At 44.5% G+C, this 19,902-nt stretch overlaps 1 protein-coding gene across 1 annotated transcript; it reads right to left on the bottom strand.

The window, feature by feature from the left end:
• Positions 1-1,039: 1,039 nt before the first annotated feature.
• Positions 1,040-13,844, bottom strand: nr2f5 (nuclear receptor subfamily 2, group F, member 5). The gene is made up of 4 exons (XM_084708872.1): positions 12,646-13,844; positions 5,869-6,149; positions 5,479-5,725; positions 1,040-3,145 (listed from the first exon to the last, which is right to left on the bottom strand). The coding sequence occupies exons 1-4, from the start codon at positions 13,010-13,012 to the stop codon at positions 2,823-2,825; spliced, it is 1,218 nt and encodes a 405-aa protein (XP_084564998.1). The 5' UTR covers positions 13,013-13,844; the 3' UTR covers positions 1,040-2,822.
• Positions 13,845-19,902: the final 6,058 nt, after the last annotated feature.

The raw sequence follows: 19,902 nt of genomic DNA, 5'->3' as shown, positions 1-19,902 counted from the left end.
ATACACACACACTTGTACCCTCACACACACACACACCCACACACACACACCTTTTGGCCACATGTGTTTTTTTATATTCATACGAAGAGAGCTGGGAGGAAAAAATGCGTGCTTCCAAAATAGGGGTTGAGGGGTCATGGTGTTTGGTCAGGAGTGACAGCCCTGAAATGAAGGCATAAGTCACTCTCCTACTCACCACATGCACCACTGGTGGTGGGGCGGTGGCAGGGAGGTTACAAGGCTGTGGAGAGGTGGGGGTTGGGGAGTGTAAGGAAAAGCACTTGGGGGAAGGCGGAGGTAAAGGGCACAAGGTTATGGGGGGTGTGTGCGTGTTTGTGTGTTTGACGGGGTAGGGGGAGTTGGAAGGACTGCATATGAAGTATGTTTCTGGGAAAAGTCGGAGGACCTTTGCTCTCACTCTATCCTGTTTGGTGTCTGTCTGAAGACGCCACTCCAAGTGAAGGGCCAACAAGTTTGCATACACTCACTCACAACTTGGAGTCTTCTTCACCTCTCTCGCTCACACACACATGATACACATCATGCAGTGACGGGTCAGAGGCTTTGCTTACACTCTCACACTCCCTAACAGCAGGCAACAATCAACATTTGGGCTACTAACGCAACAGCTACCCTGCCGTGACGACTGGGGAATCCCCAACTGTATTTATCATCGTTGACAGACTGTATTGATACATTTTATGCCTCTGTAGGCCATCACATCAAATTACACTTTAGAGAAACACACTGCCCAAATTAGTCTTTAATGGATAGCCGAGCATGTACACAAAAATAACGACATTCAAGGCCTTGGCCACAGACTGCCAGTGGTTCAATGGACAAGGGGTCAGGGAATACACTTTGGTTTCAATTTGGGTGCCAGTTAGACTGGCCTTTAATAAATCAATATTCAGAAAGTAGTACTTCAGTTTATATAGTACAGATACATCCTCACAAAATATTATTTTTAGTAAAATAAAATGTAGATGATCATGTGATAAAATAACGTAATAAAATAAAGTGAGACCAGAGAAACCACTGTGAACAACTGATTTTTTATTTCAATTAATGTTTCCATTTTTCCAAACAAAAATAGAGAAAAAAAAACAACATACTCTCATAGAAATATTATGTGAACTAACTTTATCAACAGACTGTCCTGCTCTCTAAGGTCCCAAATGGCTTTCAAATCCCAAAACTATTGTCGTTGTTACCAGAGTGCCATGTTCAAAGCTTGAGATTACACTCCAAACAATCAAATATGCCTTGTAGCCTGACTGTAAAAAAAATAAAAAATAAAAATAAGATACAAGAAGTCACAGTACAAATCCACCACTGCGGAGGGGTGGGGGGGGGGGTGAGGGTGTACTTTACTAGAGGTTTGGAGGTTAATGATACGTTTTGCTATAGTACTGTATCCTGCTTGCTCGAGTGACACTGAAGTTGCAGTGGGTGGCCTACCATGACAGTGTCATAAGGAGGTCCTAATGCCTGTTATAACAGGTAACAACAGATTATGGCACAGTCATAAAATAAATGCTCAGTGACAAAATCTTTGTTCTAAGGCAAGTCCAGCTAATTTTCAGTTTTAAAATGCTCAGAATTGGACTGGTAACCAGGGCAGCCACAGTGGGCTGACAATTAGAACTGAGAACAATCTAAAAATGTGTGATATCATTCCTATGACAGCACTTTGTGGGTATTTTAGTACCCTGAGTGTTACTCTGCTCGGTTATAAACATTAACAGACAAAGGTAACACTGGAACGACATGCTTGTGGTCTTGTAGGTTTCCCATCTTTCCAAAATGGCATCTGAGTGACTATCTACCAGTGCTGTGTTTTGGCTGGAGTGGGAGGTCGGGCTAATTTCACAATGCAAGTGCCTATTTATTTTTTTATTTTTTACTAACTCTTACTTCCTCAGAGATCTAAATAGAAGTCAATCATAGAAAAACCGAAAGTTTCTTTTGTCACCAACACAACCACAAAAATATTCCAAACAATGTAGATTTTTTAGCTTTGGCACAGGCTGCTTATAAGTGTGTTTTGCCTCTGGTGAGGCATGTCTGTTTGTCCTACTACTATTGGCATGTTCATCTATCCCCCAACCCTCAAACCTGAGCTTTTCCCATCAAACACCTTCTCTGTGGATGCCTACTGTATAATTCCATGACATACATTTGATCACAATCATGAGTTTTTCTCTCAATACAAACAGTGCTAATACACACACAATAATGTCTTCGGAGAAGTCCAAGGAAATTTGGCATCTGTTTTTTTTTTTTTAATGGCTTCTGGTTTTCGTCCAAAAAATGTTAATAGCAAATCTTGGGCCTGACACTGTGGGTTGAGAAGTTCAATCAGGCAAAGGTCTTGCTGTCTCGCCATACTGTGGAGGATTCTTGGACACAACCCCTTTAAATGCGAGATTGACAAAAGAGTAGCTAGCAACATTTCAGATCTAGTGACAACCACCTTGAGTCCAACAGACCGACGAGCAAACAGCTCAATAACTTCCGTTCACCACCCAGTCTGTCTCATGTCATGTGTCGCCGGCACTTTCTCTACTAGGCCGTGGCCCCTTCTTCCAAGAAGAGGCATGTGATTGGCTGGATGGGTTAACCGTGGCTGGACAGGAGTATTGTGGTGGTGGTCAGCTGGTCAAGACTAGGTTTCAGAAGGGGAAGTGAGGTTAGTGGATTGGGAAATACTGAGGAGCTGGACAAAGAGGCCGGGGGGAGCAATAGACGGATGACCAAAACACGGTTTGGGCCTGATTACTCCCGTGATTACTCCTTCCTCTTCCCTTCTTCTTCCCTTCTCAGGGCCCATTCTCGTTGTAGTGGAGGGAGATGGGGGGCCGGTCGCGCTGCACGGCGGGCATGTAGGGCCAGTTGTAGCTGGAGCCGGACAGCAGCATGTCGCGCAGCAGCGTCTCAATGGGGGTCTTGCCCACCAGGCGCACGAAGAAGAGCTGCTCGATGACGGGCGACGAGACGATGCGCAGCGAGGGCAGGCGGAGGAGGAGGCGGCCGAAGCGGTTGGGCTGGCTGGGGTACTGGTTCCGGACATACTCCTCCAGGGCACATTGGGACTTCTCCTGGATGCTCTCCACGTGGGCCACATCTGACAGACCCATGGCATCTGGGGGGAAGGAGGCAAAGATTAGCGTCACGTTTAAAAAGGTGCGGTCACCGACATACAGCACTAATTCCGCTACCTGTGGTTTTTTAATGAGGTCCCGAGAGTAGGCGCGGTTTTATTTTGCGTCCAAAACTGAGCTGGAAGTCAAGCGCTTGCCAACAGCTGTTGCGTTTGACAGACAAGGGTCAGAGAGAAGGAGGGTCTTGATCAGGGTTTTGGAATAAGTTGGGGGCACACTGTGAATTATTTTGTCCACTAACAAAATGAGAGCTGCTTTAAAATTGTGTTTGGCATTTTCATGTTGACTGTTGTAGTGCAGAAGGGGTGGGCTGGAGATTAACCTGTCTAACCTAACCTGTTTCCTAACTTTGTCACACATACTGGAACACCACTCACTCGACCTTCAGTACTTCCCTCCTGTCCTCACACCTCCCTGTACACCAGTCCCTGGCGTTAGTCTGGTCCGCCGAGGGGTGTGTGTACAGTAACAGTGTTCAACGCTCAGAGAGTGTGTTCATGCGTGCTGTGTGTCAATGCATCCTCTATGCTCTCTCTCTTTCCCTACGCAGGAGAGAGTGACTGGGGAGGTCTGGGTGGAAGTGTGAACTCAAAACAAAGGCACATTTTAGAGTACACATGGCCTGGCTGCTGCTCCTCTCCTGACCCCTGGGTGAACCCTCATTTAGAGGCTGGCTTTGCTCAGCGCGGGCAAATGTCATCTGAAGTGCTTTACTGTAGTTACTGTAATGTGCAGAAGCAACGAGCCCGGGTTTCAAGCCGCCACCCTGCACGCTAGGTCCCCCTTTGTCACGTTATGCCCCCCCCCCCTCCTCCCCTCCCCCTAAACTCAAACTCTGCCCCGTTGTGCTTCAGTTACACGCAACAAAGGATTAATATGCTTCATATTTTTAGGGAGGGGGTTATATTACCCTTCCCCCCCCCTTCATTCTCATCGTCCTAGGTGGAGTGTAAACTGCCCATTTCAGCACGTCTTTTTCTGTCTTTCACAGTTGCCCTTTTAGTAAGGCGTCTCATCCATTTTTGAACTTTTCTGGAGATTTTGGAGGACATTGTGTGCCGTATGCTCGAGAAGCAAGTTGCTGAGATGACGGGACTGATGGGGGACGAGTAACGGCACTCCTCTCGCGTGCCGGAGTGCCAAAGTGGCACCTCCGCGGGCAGTCTTCCACGTAAGGCCCGACCTCCCTTTGTCTGACTGCCCGGGCACTCACACAGTGGGAGGCTGGGGGTGAGGGAGGTGAGGGCAAGTGGTAAGATGCCCGCTGCCTGATTCGTGGTGATGGAACTGGGGTCTGTGGGGAGGGTCACGGTGGGCGGAGGTGAGCAGGGGCATTGGGAGTTTGTCTGACCCTGTTAGATCATGCGAGCCTGGACTCGACGGGGGGGGGTCCAGTCCACAGGGGTCTGTCTATCCGTCTGTCTATGTGAATGAGTGTGTGTGTGTGTGTGTGTGTGTGTGTGTGTGTGTCCGTCTCTGTTTCAGACTGTGTGTGTGTATGCATGTATCACAGGGATGCTCAGGGCTACAGGGGTTATGTAGGTCAGGGCCAGGGTTGTGGAGAATCCTCCTCATCGCGCCAATCCACCATGCATAATTCACCCACTGTGGTGGGGGCAGGGGTGAGAGGGTTGTGGTCGGGGTGAGGAAAATGGATGGGGGGGGGTGGGCGGGGTTGGCTGACTGGTCTCAATAATAAATGGGAGCACGGAGGAGAAGTGGGTGATGAAAGAAAGGAGAAAGGAGAGGTGAATCTCCAGCCATCCGCACCCCACGAAAGCAGCCGGGGCCAGAGCCAGGTAGCCAGGGTAAAGTGGATCTGACAAGCTGTGCGAGGGAGATGCAGATGATGGCAACAAAAACGAGAGTACGAGACACCTTCTGGTCGGGTGCATTCCCACCCACTTCCCCGTGGTCATGAACAATAAACACTCCATGAACAATCTCCAAACCCGACAGTCCTACAGTGAATCGTACCATCTTTTGTAAGGCTATAGCGCACCAATAATAAAATCTTTTGAGACGACATCGCTGACAATTACGATGAACACAAACATGTAGTCCTGTGAGAAACATTTTTAGTCATTTAGCAGACGCTCTTATCCAGAGCGACTTACAGTAAGTACAGGGACATTCCCCCGAGGCAAGTAGGATGAAGTGCCTTGCCCAAGAACACAATGTCATTTGGCACGACCGGGAATCGATCCAGCAACCTTCTGATTACTGGCCCGATTCCTTAACCGCTCAGCCCCCTGACTCCATAGATACCTAACGTCGACGTAAAATATGGAGTCGTTGTAGAGACGGAACTCACCGGAAGTGAAGAGCACGATGGACTTGAGGCAGGAGTACTCGGCCGTGTCCACCTGCAGGGCCTTGAGCTTCTCCACCTGCTCCTGGAACACACGGATGTGGTCCATGAAGGCGACCACTCGCTCCGCGGACATGGGCGAGGCGTGCAGCCCGGCCGCCGCCAGCAGGGGCGCCACGTGCAGGGGCATGGAACACTGCGCGGCGTTCAGCACAAAGAGCTCGCTCCACGACATGCGCAGCAACGCCACCTGTGACGCGGAGAGGGAGAACGGGCCGGAAGGTCAGTTTTCAGGAGACATGGCGCACGGTAGACTGGCTAGCTCCGCGCGAGGAGGGTAATAACAAAGCTAAACCATGCAGATTTTATCTGCATCCCAGCGGCGCTCCTCACCTGGTCCATGAGCTGAAGGTCGGGGAAGAAGGGGATGTTTTTGGCCCACTCCACCGCGCTGAAGAGCAACCGGGCCGCCAGCTCACAGATGTTCTCAATGCCCATCAGGTTGTTTCCCTGCATGCACTGGGCTCCATAACGGGACGTAGGGTAGGGCTCGGCACGCAGGAGCAAAGAGATGAAACCTGATAGGTAGGGCTGGCTGTTGTATGGGTCGCTGCCATTGGTCAAATACTGACCCGGGCTGGACTGAGAGTTGGACATGCGGCCTCTCTGGACAGCTAAAAGAGAAAAAGTGCAGAAAAAAAACCTTAGATTAGATAAACACACACTATAACTTCACTCATTATCACTCGGTTAACAAAAAAGATCAACTATTGAAAGGAAATCCACACTCTGACACTGTTAGCATTTCATTTTCAAAAGCTGCAGGGTGTGTATGCTCAAACCGTGTGCTAGAGACTAATGGTTTGACTGGGGGGAAGGCACATTGGGAGCTCATATAGCAGTGTTTATTCATTCATTTATTCATGCATTCACTCAATATACACTTTTCTATTCATCTCCCAAGAGGCTTCCCATGGAGGCTGCTGGGGCCATGGCAGCGCGGTCACCTGAAGCTTCTCTGTCGTCACATGATTGTTACCCAGGCCAGCGTTTACCATCTTGATTTAGTATGCGTGCTATTACACCAGACCGTGAAAGCGGAATCTAGAGCACTCGGAAGGACTCTGCTCTTTCTCATTGGGAAATACACCAGGGCTAAATCACTGGCAGCTAAAAGACATGCCATATCTGGGAAGACGGGGAGGGGGAGGGGGAGACGGGGGGCGGGGGTGTGAAAAGACCAAAAAGGGAGTAGCGTGGGGGTGTGAAGTGTGGAGAAATTGGAGGGGAATTTTCCTTGGCCCTAAATGTGTCAACGTTTCCCGTCTCCTGACCGGCCGGTGGACCCACAGTGACGTGCGTCGATGAGTAATGACAACCGGGAATCGGTAAAGGCCTCGTGCTTTTTCACACCTCTACTCTAACTCAACTCATCCTACACCCTCAACCCTCAAAATCGCCAAATGGTTAAGCCGGAGGCAAAAACGGCACACAGGGGCCAAGCAACCCCCTAAGCCACACACACACACTTGTGCATTCCTGCATCCAGCAGCAGCTATGATGTAGAAAGGCCTCAAAGGCCCATTTAGAAAACACCTGTTCAGTCATCCCCACTGTCTGACTAATAACTCCATCTACAGTTACACATGGAGAGGGAGGGAATGAGGGAGGGAATGAGGGAGGGAATGAGCAGGGAGGAGGGGGTGGGGCAAGAGGGAGAAAGAAAGGGAGGACAAGAGGCAGGGAATGCAGAAGAGGAGAGTGAGGAGAAGAGGTGAATAGGCCTTGTCTTTGACACTGTAAGATCTAAAGGGAGTCAGAGGGAGAGCTAGTTTACAAAGAAGGACAGGTGGAGGGGGAGTGGGGGTGCAGGGGCAACATAAGCAAGAGAGAGAGGGAAGGAGAGGGAAAGAGGGTGGAGGGCTGAGATTTGGAAAATGCTTTAAAGTCAGCGTCATCTGTCCTTAGGACACAGCAGCTGTGTCAATCAAATACACCACAGCACCTCGAAATGTGGCAGGTCAAATCACTCAAGCACATTGTCAAGATACCTTTGCTCGTGGATTGTCGACTGCGTAGACATGTACGTAAGAGTATGTGACCTCAAAATATGACGTTTGCCTGTCAACTTTATCATCTCATGACCCAGGTATAGAATGTACTCACCTTTGGCAAACAACACAACGGTAGAAAACTATGAAGACATTTTGCTAAAGTATGTCTTTGCAGTGGCAGTGTTGTGCAAGAGGATGTTCTATGTTCCTCATACTCAAAACAAACAGAACAAACATCCACTAATGACATGACCTATTGACATGCTAAACTATAGTCACATTAGATCAAATGATGTGGCCCAATAGAGAAATACAGTACAGTGAACGACTATGGACGAGGTAGGAGAGGTGTGAAAGTATTTCTGAATACTCGACTGCCGTGGTCGATTCCTTTTTGGTTTGTTTTTTATTGATCTGTATTTCCAGATACAGTAGGATAAACAAAACAACAACCGAACCAAAGTCACACCCTCAAATAGAGAAACAATCCACGCCTAACACATAAGGGTGTTAGGCAGTAAAGCAGATTCTAGCATTGACTTCTCAACGCACTGTTGTAATCTGTATTGAGTGAGAGACTGGACAGCTCCATGCAATTATGCCCTTATTTGGTCTCCAGTAGGATTATTTAATTGTTTAATGCAATGAAAGCTGATCTACAGGTCATGGGGCTGTGTAGGGTCAGTCTTAAAGGTCCCCTGCCTTCAGTAGAGTAGGATTTGAGTGGGTCTAATTGCCAAATCAGATATGTTTGGCAAGTAGGATAAAGCACTTCTAAACTCTTAAACTCCACCCACAAATGTAAAACAGTCCATTAGTGTGTGTGCAGCCCAGCTTTCAGAGCTGTGTGTGATGTCACATTCAGGTGTTATTTCTGTGTTTCACAAAGTGACTCATTAAGCTTGGTCTGGACTCCTGACCCCTAGGGGTCACTGCTCTCACACGCTACACGCCAGGCCTACAGCAAAGAGCCAAAGGCCCACATTTTTGTTTCAGAATGTTGTCAAATAAACCCGTAGAGAAGAGCTAGCAGTGACAGAGAAAGATTGTTGTGAAAGATAAATAAAAAGTTAGCAGGACAGAGGTCCGTTTAGGAAGAGTTAAGGAGAGAAATTTGTGAAAACGGAAAACGGAAGCCATGTCGTGTGTGAGACAGAATAGTCAGGTTCAGAAAATAAATGATAAATGACAACGCTTGAAACAAAAAAGCTGTTGAGAACTGAGTGAGTACAGGTTGAAGAGCATTGGCTACAAACGCAGCCCCTTTACTAACTCGGCTGTCACGCTGTCTTCGATGAAGCGGACACTGCTTGAATTAATTTTCTAAAAATGACCCTACACTGTAGTGCTGGAGTTCTATCCATCTATCTCTTTATGTACAGTATGTTGACAAAGCAAGAAAAGACAGCCAACTGGAGGCAATGTCACCTGTTTCTTGGAAACATGGCTTTGTGGTTAAAATAATGTCACATTTGATAAACACTTGATAGATTTTGACTGCTAAATGGTTTTCAATCAATGCCCACTGACTACATAATGACTACACACACTGTACCTAGATAAGCTCAATTTTTTACAATAATACAAGGCACATAAAATAAGACATTGGTTGTGTGAGGAATGTAACATTCAATATGTAAATATGTTGGAAGGGAACATTGCTGCTGCTAAATCATTTTCACCTTGAGACAACGAAGCACATTTATGAACACCAAGTTCCATTTTTCCACACATTTCCCCTCACCTTATAAATATTAAAGCTAGCCTTGAGGATATTGGATTGGGGGAACCTAGCAACTAGCTGCCATTGTGTCTTCATTGCCTACTAATTCAACAGACTGCAAGGACATTGAAATATGGCAAGGTCTTTGTCAATGGAAGCCATTTTCTTTTTGAGAGAAAATCTGGAAGGTGAATTAGTTTACTAGGTTAGCTAGCCATGAAGTCAAGATTAAGTATTTGTAAATGTAATTATGGTACACCATACATCAGCATCATTACAGTGACATAGGTGAAGGTTTCAGCAACCAGCGGTTTAGCAAAAGCAGAGCTGTTAAAAAGGATTTCCTGGTAATACTACTACATAGTTCAACATCAGATGAATGTATCAGAAACCCATTGTAGTATTTACTCACTAGAGAGCCCTCATGTTTGGACTTTGCCTTGAACCTTTTTTCTTCTTAGTGTTTGTGTTTCCATTGACCTATATTTTCCACTGCTAAGGTTTTGACTTATTTCCCATTACTTTCATTCATGACTATAATCTCTATCTTTCTTTCTGCAGCTGTAACACCCAAATTTCGTCACCTGGTGATTAATAAAGTGTTATCTTATCTTAGATGGTGTGAACTAAGGGTCGATGTGTGAAAAGCCACATATCAACAGGTCTGCTGTGTTTAATAACTCTGTGTGGACAGCATTTGTCATTGAATATCTAGGATATCAAGGAGGCTTTGTAAAGGGGTGATCAGTAAGGCACTATAAGAGTAGAGGGCAGGGAGACACCTCAGAAGAAGGTATTTTTTATTGATTTCATCAACAATTTACTATGACACCATTCCAGACTATGTCTTATGGAAGTGATCTCATAGAGTTTGTGTCGTGCGTTATCATTATTGACCACCGATTTTTTTTTTATATTGACAGAAAACTACATATGTGACTGTGAACGAGTTTGTGTTAAAACTGTAAAAAGCTATCTTGCTGATGTTAGAAAATAAACTTTGCAGCCTTTCTGGTTAGATACTCATATGCGTATGTTGTGTAGTTAGGCAGGAATGTGGGTGGTATATCTGTTAGAAATTTGTTTTGTATTTATGGAATTGTAGCCAATTTCATTTTCACCACAGAAGAAGTGACTTAACAGGAATAGGTGCACAAGGAATATCAACAAACTTAACAATCTAGGTGTTTGTTTTTTTGCAAGTACATCAGGCATACTTGGTGTTTCAAGAAGATATTTTTACTTCACCAGAAAAGGTGATTCCTTGACACATTTTACACACATGATGTGTTCTGAATAAGTGAAGTTTTAACAACAGATTTGTATGGCCTTCAAGATAATTGAATATCTTTCTTACATTAGAATACAGAAAATATATGAATTAAAGCCTTTTAATTTCACATCTCTTTATTTAACAATTGTTTTGGGTATAAAGTAGCCTAAAGCTTTTAATGCTTTTGAATGGATTATATGGAAAGCACATTGCACTTCTTTCTGTCAGTCTCAGGCAACCCCAGTGTATAATGTAGAAGATGCATGATGATTTCTGGGGAAGACTACATTTAGTTTTGAGGCCTATTATCATTGCAATACATTACTATTTGCATGTAGTACGAACTGAAGTCTTGAGACAAGGCTACCTTCACAATGTTCTAACTCAATGCCTAATTTCATTTAGCCTATATGAAATTGACTTAAATTACATTATTTAGAAACGGCTACAAACCAGAAAGGTAATTACATTGTATTAAGAAAATATATTAAAGTATTATTTGGGGATTGGAAATGTGTCTACACTTCTTAACAAAGGATTCCATGTTAGGCTCATAGACTACTTAAGAAATTGCCACTACATCACGTGCTTTCGACACCATCGCTTCGAGTTTGCTAGGATGCCAAGGAAAATACGCACATTATTCTTGATGCGTAGGCTAATCGATCTTTTACTATTCATATATTTCACGGTGGTCTGCATCGTCCACCTGAGATATGCTAAAGTAGGCCTAACCTAATACTCAAAACAAATTTGTTTTCAAAATATTGTTTTCTGTCTCAGTTAAGGTAAAACAATGATTAAACCAGGCAAGGCGTCAGCAAAAAAAACCTACCTTCAATAAATAGGAAACCATGTTATTCATCATTCTGTGTAGTTGCTAAACTTTCCCCAAAGTACTGCAGGACGACTTAAATAACTTTCTGACCTCCAAAACAAAACGTTTAAGTGGGTCGGCCTGTGCAGTTCACAGCGCTTTACGTCATCCTTCTTAACTGGCAACACCAGCAATTACTTTTGAATTGGTCACTCTTAATTTGTATTGATAACTAATATCTAATGAGGATATAGCCTTTTGTTCATGTAGTCAGATAAACTTTAATAGACCTGTGCATCCGGGCATTCCCTCGCGTTCATTTAGTCAGAAAGACTTATCGGAGTAGGCTACATTTGCCCATCAGTGTTTTGACAGGAGTATTAGTGTATACAGCGCATTGTGTGCATCGGCGCGCTGACGAAATATCCATCTTATTTAAACTCCTACAAACAACTTTATGGAAGGCCTAACTTATTAACCAACCAACTGACTAACTAACTGACTCTAGACAGAACACAACTGTGGAGCTGAAAGTTGGTGTCAAGTAAAACATTTGAAAGTGATAGCCTACTTATTTACTGGTGTTTATCGTTTCTACAAAAGGTAGGCCTATGACCTATTGAAATCGCCGTTATGGAATTCAATAAAGAATAATTATCCTCCGTATTTATAAAGGATCTGTCTTACATCTTACTCTGCAAGGCAATATTGGGTAGGCTACAAAATCTTGAAAATGTATTTTAAGCAATAACGATTTCAAGTGCTGACACACAAGCCTACTGCTTTTGGAACTGGCAGATTTCGAATGCCTTTGGTTCGCGTGTTATAATTACTGTACCACAACTCGTCTGATTGAACGCGACGCGGCGAGGTTGTAGTTGACTGATTAGAAGTGAAACGCTCTGCTCTGCGAACACGTTGTCACTGTTCCTCTTTTGCACTAATTGACCCGTTCTTAATCATGCACAATACAATAAATATAGCAGGACCCTCTTGCAGCGGCTAGGGTGTCGGGGAGCAAACACCATAATTAATGAGGAGACAAAGAGGTCTCTTTTCCAGAGAGAGGCAAAATAACCCCATTCTGATGGACTGAACAGGACATGCAAGTGAGCGATCTGAAACGGACAGCATTATGGCGCAACATGAGATCTATGGTGTTTTGGATATTCGATCAAATAGCCCATAATCAGCCATGTTCAGTCTAATAAAAAGAGAATGTTGTTGGACAGTCTACTGAACATCATCAACACACATGCACGTGCGCGCACACGCACACACAGTGAGCCTCAATGCCTTTTACCTTCTCTTCTCATGCCGACTTTTAGGCACTTCTTGAGTCGGCAGTACTGGCACTGGTTCCGATGATGTTGGTCGATGGGGCAGTCGCGGTTTCCACGGCAGGTGTAACTGAGGTTTCTTCTCACCGATCGCTTGAAAAAGCTTTTGCAGCCCTCGCAAGTGAACTGGCCATAGTGCTTGCCACTGGACTTATCTCCGCACACCATGCAGTCCACGTTGGGGATCTTGTCCCCGGAAAGAGTATCGTTTCCCGGGGTGGAACCATTGGGGGTTCCCGGTGTCCCGCCTTGCTCCTGACTGCAAATCTGGAGCTGGGATCCGGGATCCGCCGAAATGTTCTCTTGCCACTGGTTTACTACCATTGCCATGCTATCCTAAGCACTTTGGTTAACCCACAGATAGAGTCCGACTCCGTAGCGCGGGGAGGAGATAAAGATCCGTTCTGACGTCTTGGGAAAACAAGGCAGGGCGAAAAGGCGCTTCCCACTTCCTCCAGAAATGAAACTATGTTGTATATTTTTTTTAAATATATAGGCTAATCTCTTTACATGAAGTCACCCGTGGTGGACGTAGCCTTTTTTCTGTAAACTCCTAACAAAGTTTACTAAGACAGTATGTCAACAACATGACCATTACGTAAGAATGGAACCTTGTAGTGTACCTCTACACAGAAATCCATAAACAAGCTCTCTTAAAGTTAATGTCTCTTCAATAATCAATAAAGTGTGCCGCGTCCTGACTGAAGAAGAAATACTGTCTCTTTGAAAGTTGTTTGCATGGCTCTTTCCATACGCCGCAAAATACACAAATGACCTTGCCTTTTTCTGGAAACAAGGATATTTGTCTAATCAGTCGCGCATGAAGAGCTCTTCTCTTGCTGATATGTGGTCTACTTTTTGCCGCATACAGATACAAGTTCTCTTGACAAACTTGAGGCTCGATTGACCGTCATACTAAACAACACTGACCCTTTACGCTGTTATGGGATTTAAGTTTACGTTCCAACTATCCGAAACGTTTAAACGCAATCCCGAAAAGTTGTTCTCGTTGCTCTGTTCTTACGCGCCGCGAAAAGGTTTGAATAGACACGTCCCGAATGGTGCACTCTGTTGTAGATGCAGGATGTTTACAGGGAGATAGATTTGCCAATCAACTGTACTTCACCCGTCGGCTGTCGGTCTCATCTCTCAGAATCATAGTTAGAATTTGGTGAAAGTGACACCAAACAGCCGTGCTTGTACTGGTGCCCTCCAGACGCGCACCATATATGGTCATAACCACCATATTTGGACATGCCCCCCTCCCTCGTTGAGAGAGGCTGTACATGAATGGACCATCTCAATTGGCCAGGGGACTACAGAGAAGCAAGAGGACGTTCAATTGGCCTGAAGCCGATTAGTTTGCCTCTGATTGACAGAGTGGCTGTTGGTGCTGTAATGTGTGTGAATTAAATTCAAACAGACATCCAGTTCTGAGAGCACGATATGTCGCGGGGAATCGTAGATGCATCGCATAAAGTAGCTAGCCCCACTTACTATAAGCTTTCCTTTATTTCTATATTCAAATTCAAAAGGAATGTAACCTACAGAGAACATGTAGGCTATCCCGCAATAAGAAATAGAAGGTCCATGCTATGCGACAAAACTTCTTCAGAGCGCAATAATGTATCCATGTCATTTTTGGGGGAGGGCATTTAAGATTTACGAATAGCCTCTTTGTAGTCCAGTATCATAATATATTGATCAATCTAAAGTCTTCACTGTTCCACATTAAACACTCCAGGCTATTGATTGGCCTAATTGCTCGTAATGTGACCAAATTCTCACCCAAAGATAAACTCTCCTAAATCGTTTACCACTTAATGTGTGTTGATTTTGTCAGGTTTTGTATAGCTTTAGAGAGGCCAAAACAGCAGGAACATCATTATTTTCCCAGATGAGTCTTGAATTGTCATGTGAAGGAAATTCAACATCACCGTGGCCAAACACTGTGTCCTAATCCTATGTGACGAGCTCAATTGATATCCTATTGACTTTAACCACCGCCTTAACATTTTATTCTTTGAATACAAGGAATTTGAATCCATGTCCGTAAGCCATATTACAAAACTACATTTACACGCATCATCAAACCAAATTTTTGGGAAAGCCACAGTTGCTGATTATTGACAATACGAAAGGAAGATTCGTCCTACGGCAGCAGTCAATTGAGAAATCGTATAATTTCAATAGTTAAACTTGAAATCAGACTTGTAATCTTGTCAAACTACTGTGATTACAATTGTTAAAGGATAGGCTATATTGCTGGTGGTTATTCAGATTTTTGTCAAGCATCGACCTGTCTGTCTGCCTGTCTGTGTCTGACTATTTAAATCTTTTGGCTACAGATTTGGAAAAATGTTCAACAATGCTAACACACAAAGGTTTTGTGTAGTGTGTGGTCTCATATGGACCAAATATTGTTGCAGAAAGTTCTGACCATGTGTCTTCACTTTAAACCTGTGCCATTAAGAAAATAATATTTGTATGCTATCATGCTGTTTCAACTGTAGCACAAACCAAGAATGAGCCTTGTCTGTTTACAGAAATGACACAACACATATCTAAGGCTTTGTGTTAAGAGAAGAGTAAAGCAAGTGTTTGTTAATTAAAAACAGGTTTTGCATAAACAATTAAATATTTACCAAGTTTAACATATGCTCTCTAGTGTCAAATTATTTGGAGACAAGAACGTAATGAACAATTTCACTGATGTAGAAAAAGCTCGAAGACTTGTATAGCCATCTTGAGTGCAGTGCTTGACTTGCCGCAGGCGAATAAGTTGGCCTCGCGCTCGACTTAATTGTTGTCACATGTAACCTTACCTGTCTTCCAATTAGCCCCTTGACTTGCTATTAGTGCATTCCACTGGCTGTAGGGTAGTGACCAAGGGCATTTTCGGGGTTGGAGGCCCAATAATTAGGGTGTAATTCTATACAAAGAAGGCTTATGAGGAAATGTGGATGAGTTGCAGTACATTTCATTGAGCAAAGCACATTTAATGAGGTCCACTTTGGGATTATTACAATGCATTTAATTTCTCCCCTAATATGTTATTTATTAAAACACATTTAGTCAGCACAGAGTATATTTGACAGGTTTATGACAATTTTTAAGGGTTATTTCACAATGTTAAGTAATTATTGATTTCATTCTGCACAGACATACAATATCTAGGCTAGTTACATGCCATCTGAATGAACAACCACAAATGCTAAGTGATAGATGACCCGAACAACTGGTGCAGTGATGTTTGACCCAGGGGGTGTTGGGGTTGGGGGCAAGCAGTGGTAAACATGACCGCAGAGGATGGCCTAGGAAATGCAGAGGCCACTGGTTTACAGGGTAATTTATGGAGACTCTGACAACACCAGGCCCACAATGCAATGCTCTCTGTTCCCAGGCTAAATATGACCCATTTAAGAAAAGGTGTCCATAAAGCAATCAGGTAGGTAACCTGAGAGAGGAACGGAAATAGACAGAGCAATTGATGACATGGTTGTTGTAGGAGGTCTCGGCTCACATATAAACTTGAGGGTTTTAGAGTAATGCTTACCAATCTGATGAGTGCTCATGTCAATGCTGACCCTGAAAACATGAGCCCGGTCAAAGAAAATTGTTAAGTGGCAGATTTTTCAGATCAAGATAACTATTTCAAAGTTGTAATTTGCAGTGAATGCTTACTGAACACGTAAGGCCTGCTGGAAAGAACATTTGAACGATAGCCCACAGGTTAGCGCTTAGAATCAGGTGAGCGTGGGAAATAGAGAGAGAGAAAGAGAGCAAGAGAGAGAGCAAGAGAGAGTAAGTGTGTGTAAGAGAGAGATAGAAAGAGAGACAGTTGTTCAAGAGTAAACATGGGAGTGTTTGCACTTTATGTAGTGGTTCCAAAATGACGGTTTTCTAGTCTGCTGCTGTTTCCTCTGGTCGATTGGGGTTGATTAAGAGGTTAACCAGGGAGAAGCATGGCGTCTTAAAAGAGATTTATCTGTTCCTGCTTTGACCCCTTGAGGGTTGCTTCCCTCACCCCAGTATTCCCTACGATTTATTCAGTTTTTTGTTTATCTGCTGGAAGGGGTCACTCATTTCCCCCTATCCATTTTTCCCTGTTTGTCCATTGAAGTGTAATTTCTCATGTGGGATTATGACGTTGGTGCCATTTGCTGACTTAGCTATGACACCAACAGAGGTCTCAGTAAGTCCGTTGACCTTCAGCAATGAGATTCTCACAAAAAAAAGTATTTTTCTTTAACACATTATTTTGTTATCAGTTCAACTTTGGCCCTTGGAGGAATTGTACTGTTTTTGTAATGTTGCCTCCCAGTCCTGATTTGGCTATATTTTATTTTTAGACTGTTCATATTATTGTTCCTATTTTTCTTTCCCAAAGTGTGGTATGTTTTTGTTAACCTGAACTTGAAGAGAACCCTTGAACACACATATTAATGCAATATTATTCAATTTGTATAATAATTGTATTTTAAGTAAAAAAACAAAGCTCATCCTCTCCAATCAGACACATCCGAATAAACATTGAATGGTTCATCAACATGACAATGGGTGCCTACACACAATTTAACCCAACCCTCTCGAACAAATAAACAAACAAACACATACATACTTAATAAACTTTGGTTTGTTGGTGTGTACAGAAGTTATAGCAAACTATTATTAAAGACAGTTTTGGACACACTTTACAAAGTCAAAACACACACTGTTTCAAAGCAATTGCAGTTATCTCTCCACACTTACTCAAACCACACGCACTCAGTAACACCTCTTGTGTAAGGATGCTTGTAGAAGCCTGGGTTCAGTGGGCCTTTTCAAGTAGGGAGGGAGGGAAGGAGAGGGGGTGCTATACAGGGAATGCTATGTGGCTAGCACGACCTGACATGTCTCTGAAGCTGGAGGGGGTCTTGACCTTTGACCCCCAGCTCCAAAACTGGGAAGATGAAAAAAGGGGACAGGGTGGGAGGGTTCACCTCTAAACAAGGGCTTCTGTTTTGACCACTTCAGGAATGTTAGTTCCATAAAAAGATGCCTACTGAGAGTAAGAGAGAAAGAGAGAGAGAAAGAGAGAGAGAGAGAGAGAGAGAGAGAAAGAGAGAGAGAGAAAGAGAGAGAGAGAAAGAGTAGAGATACTCCACTGTGTGCTTTATGCATTTCACTGATCTTACCAGTATTTCCCAGATTTGTATTGATCCTTTTTTTATGGCTTTTCTGAGGATGTTTGTTATGGGGATGCATGTGTTTACACAACAACAAAAAATCCCTAAAGAAACCCAATGAAATGCAGCCGTGCAAATTTAAACATTAAACTATGTAAGAGGACCTTGTGAAAGCCTTTTGGCCCAACATCCTCGATTAGAAATCATCAAGTGCTGAGACTGTGACCAATGAGCTTAACAAGGCAGTGTATCAGGGGTTGTCACAGATTTTGCCCCCCCCCACCCCTCCGCCCCAACCCGTATGCTATCTCTACCTCCTCCTTGTTTTCCACCTCCATAATGCAATGTTTGCAGCCGTTTTCACCCCCCGAACTGTGGTCATGCGATCGGGCAATAAATTAACCCCTCTGCCCCCAGTGAGGGCCCAGCCCTTGTGACTGGCTAGCCAAAGAGCTTCAGTCTAGGAAGCAGGACGGCATTGACAATGCGTGGCATGGGCGTTTTAGGAGATAACCTTGCGTTGCAGATTTTTTGTTCCGGGCGCAAATCACATCCGTTTGAAAGAAGCTCTACAGAAAGGTCTTCTAATCCATTGTGGACTGGAGCCTTGACATGGGTTTTGGAGCGTGCGTCTTGGAAAAGACGAGCGCCTGTTTGGCCAAATGTCATCTTTGTGTTCTGCCTGCGATAAGGAGGACACCAGGAAATGAGGCAGCATCTTCAGACAATGTGTTAAGATTGTGAGTGAAGATACCTGTGTGATATATCAGCTGATGACGGCTGAATGGCTAGTTACTGTATAGAGTCCTGTCTGCTCCTAAAGTAGACAGGCGACCGATGAAATGCGCCTCTCGTCATGCCTCATTACAAGCCCGTTTTTGGATCACGGAAAAAGAGAGAGGTTTGAGGTCACTCTTCTACCTTCTCTCATGTTTCCTATAGGGAATCACCAAACGCTAACAGAAGCAATTTCTTCGGCACAGTAATCATACTTAGGATTGTGATCTTCGGTATCAAGGTTCCCGTAAAGTGTATTTGGTGGTCATCGCTGACCAGGTTGAGGCACAATCAGGAGACCCTTGAAAAGTTTAAGACTGACCCCAGACCTGTAATCTTTGATTGGATCAGCCTACTTCTCCATGTGATTTCCCTGTGATGGAAGCTCCATAGGTCCTCCACACATAGGCTATTTTCCAGCAGACGCTGGGATAGCCACTAGAAGAACACAACATTGTCATAAGGTCTCATTTGTGCTTGATACTTAACTCTGAGGTGATTTTGGAGTCTGACCTAGAATCAGCTAGCCTGCCTCAAACCTCCTCCTTAATCATTGAGGGGTGAAAATAGAAAACAGACCCTGGAACAGTGTCTGATTGGGCCATCAGGTCAGGTCATTCCAGACGCGGTCGTCGTTCAACTGCTAAACGTGTGCAGGGGTGGAAAAAAAGCAGAATTCCCCTCCCTGCAGTTAAAATCTTAGACGGTGGTCTTTAACGCATTCTGCCCCCCTCTCCCTCCCCCCGGCTCCCTCCCTTCACTCCCAATAAAAAACCCTGACCAACAGTTGACCTTTTACGTTTGCCCCCCCCTCGTTCCCCTCTTCCATGCCTCCATTCCCTTCCTCTTCTTCTCTCCGTCTTTCCCTCTTACTTGTGGCACCACAACGGGCCAATGAGAGGCAGCAGCTGTGGGGAGGGAGGGAGGGAAGGTGTGTGTGTGGGGGGGTTGGGGTCACTGGGGGTCATGGTACTGGTAAAGTCATCGCCGGGACTACGGTGCGGGGCACCGCTTCTCCCTTCAAAGGCAGGGTGGTGACGTACTTTGCAAGGCCTCCCCTCCCACACACACACATATACACATGCACACACACGGACACACAACCCTCCCTCACCCATAACCCCCCCCCCCCGTGGCCCCCTTTGGCCCCGCTGTTCTCTGGCTCTCAGGGGTCGACAGCCGAGGGTTAATAAAGTGATGCCAGGTGTTGGCCAGAGAGACGTATTTTTTTCTCCTTCTTTTTTTACTTAAAAACTCCCATCATACTGGGGGCCC

This window comes from Hypomesus nipponensis, chromosome 2 (assembly GCF_054491055.1).
Source record: "Hypomesus nipponensis isolate SF chromosome 2, ASM5449105v1, whole genome shotgun sequence".
Lineage (NCBI taxonomy): Eukaryota > Metazoa > Chordata > Actinopteri > Osmeriformes > Osmeridae > Hypomesus > Hypomesus nipponensis.
Note: the sequence above shows the minus strand (reverse complement) of the source record. Positions and strands in the feature narration are given on the sequence as shown.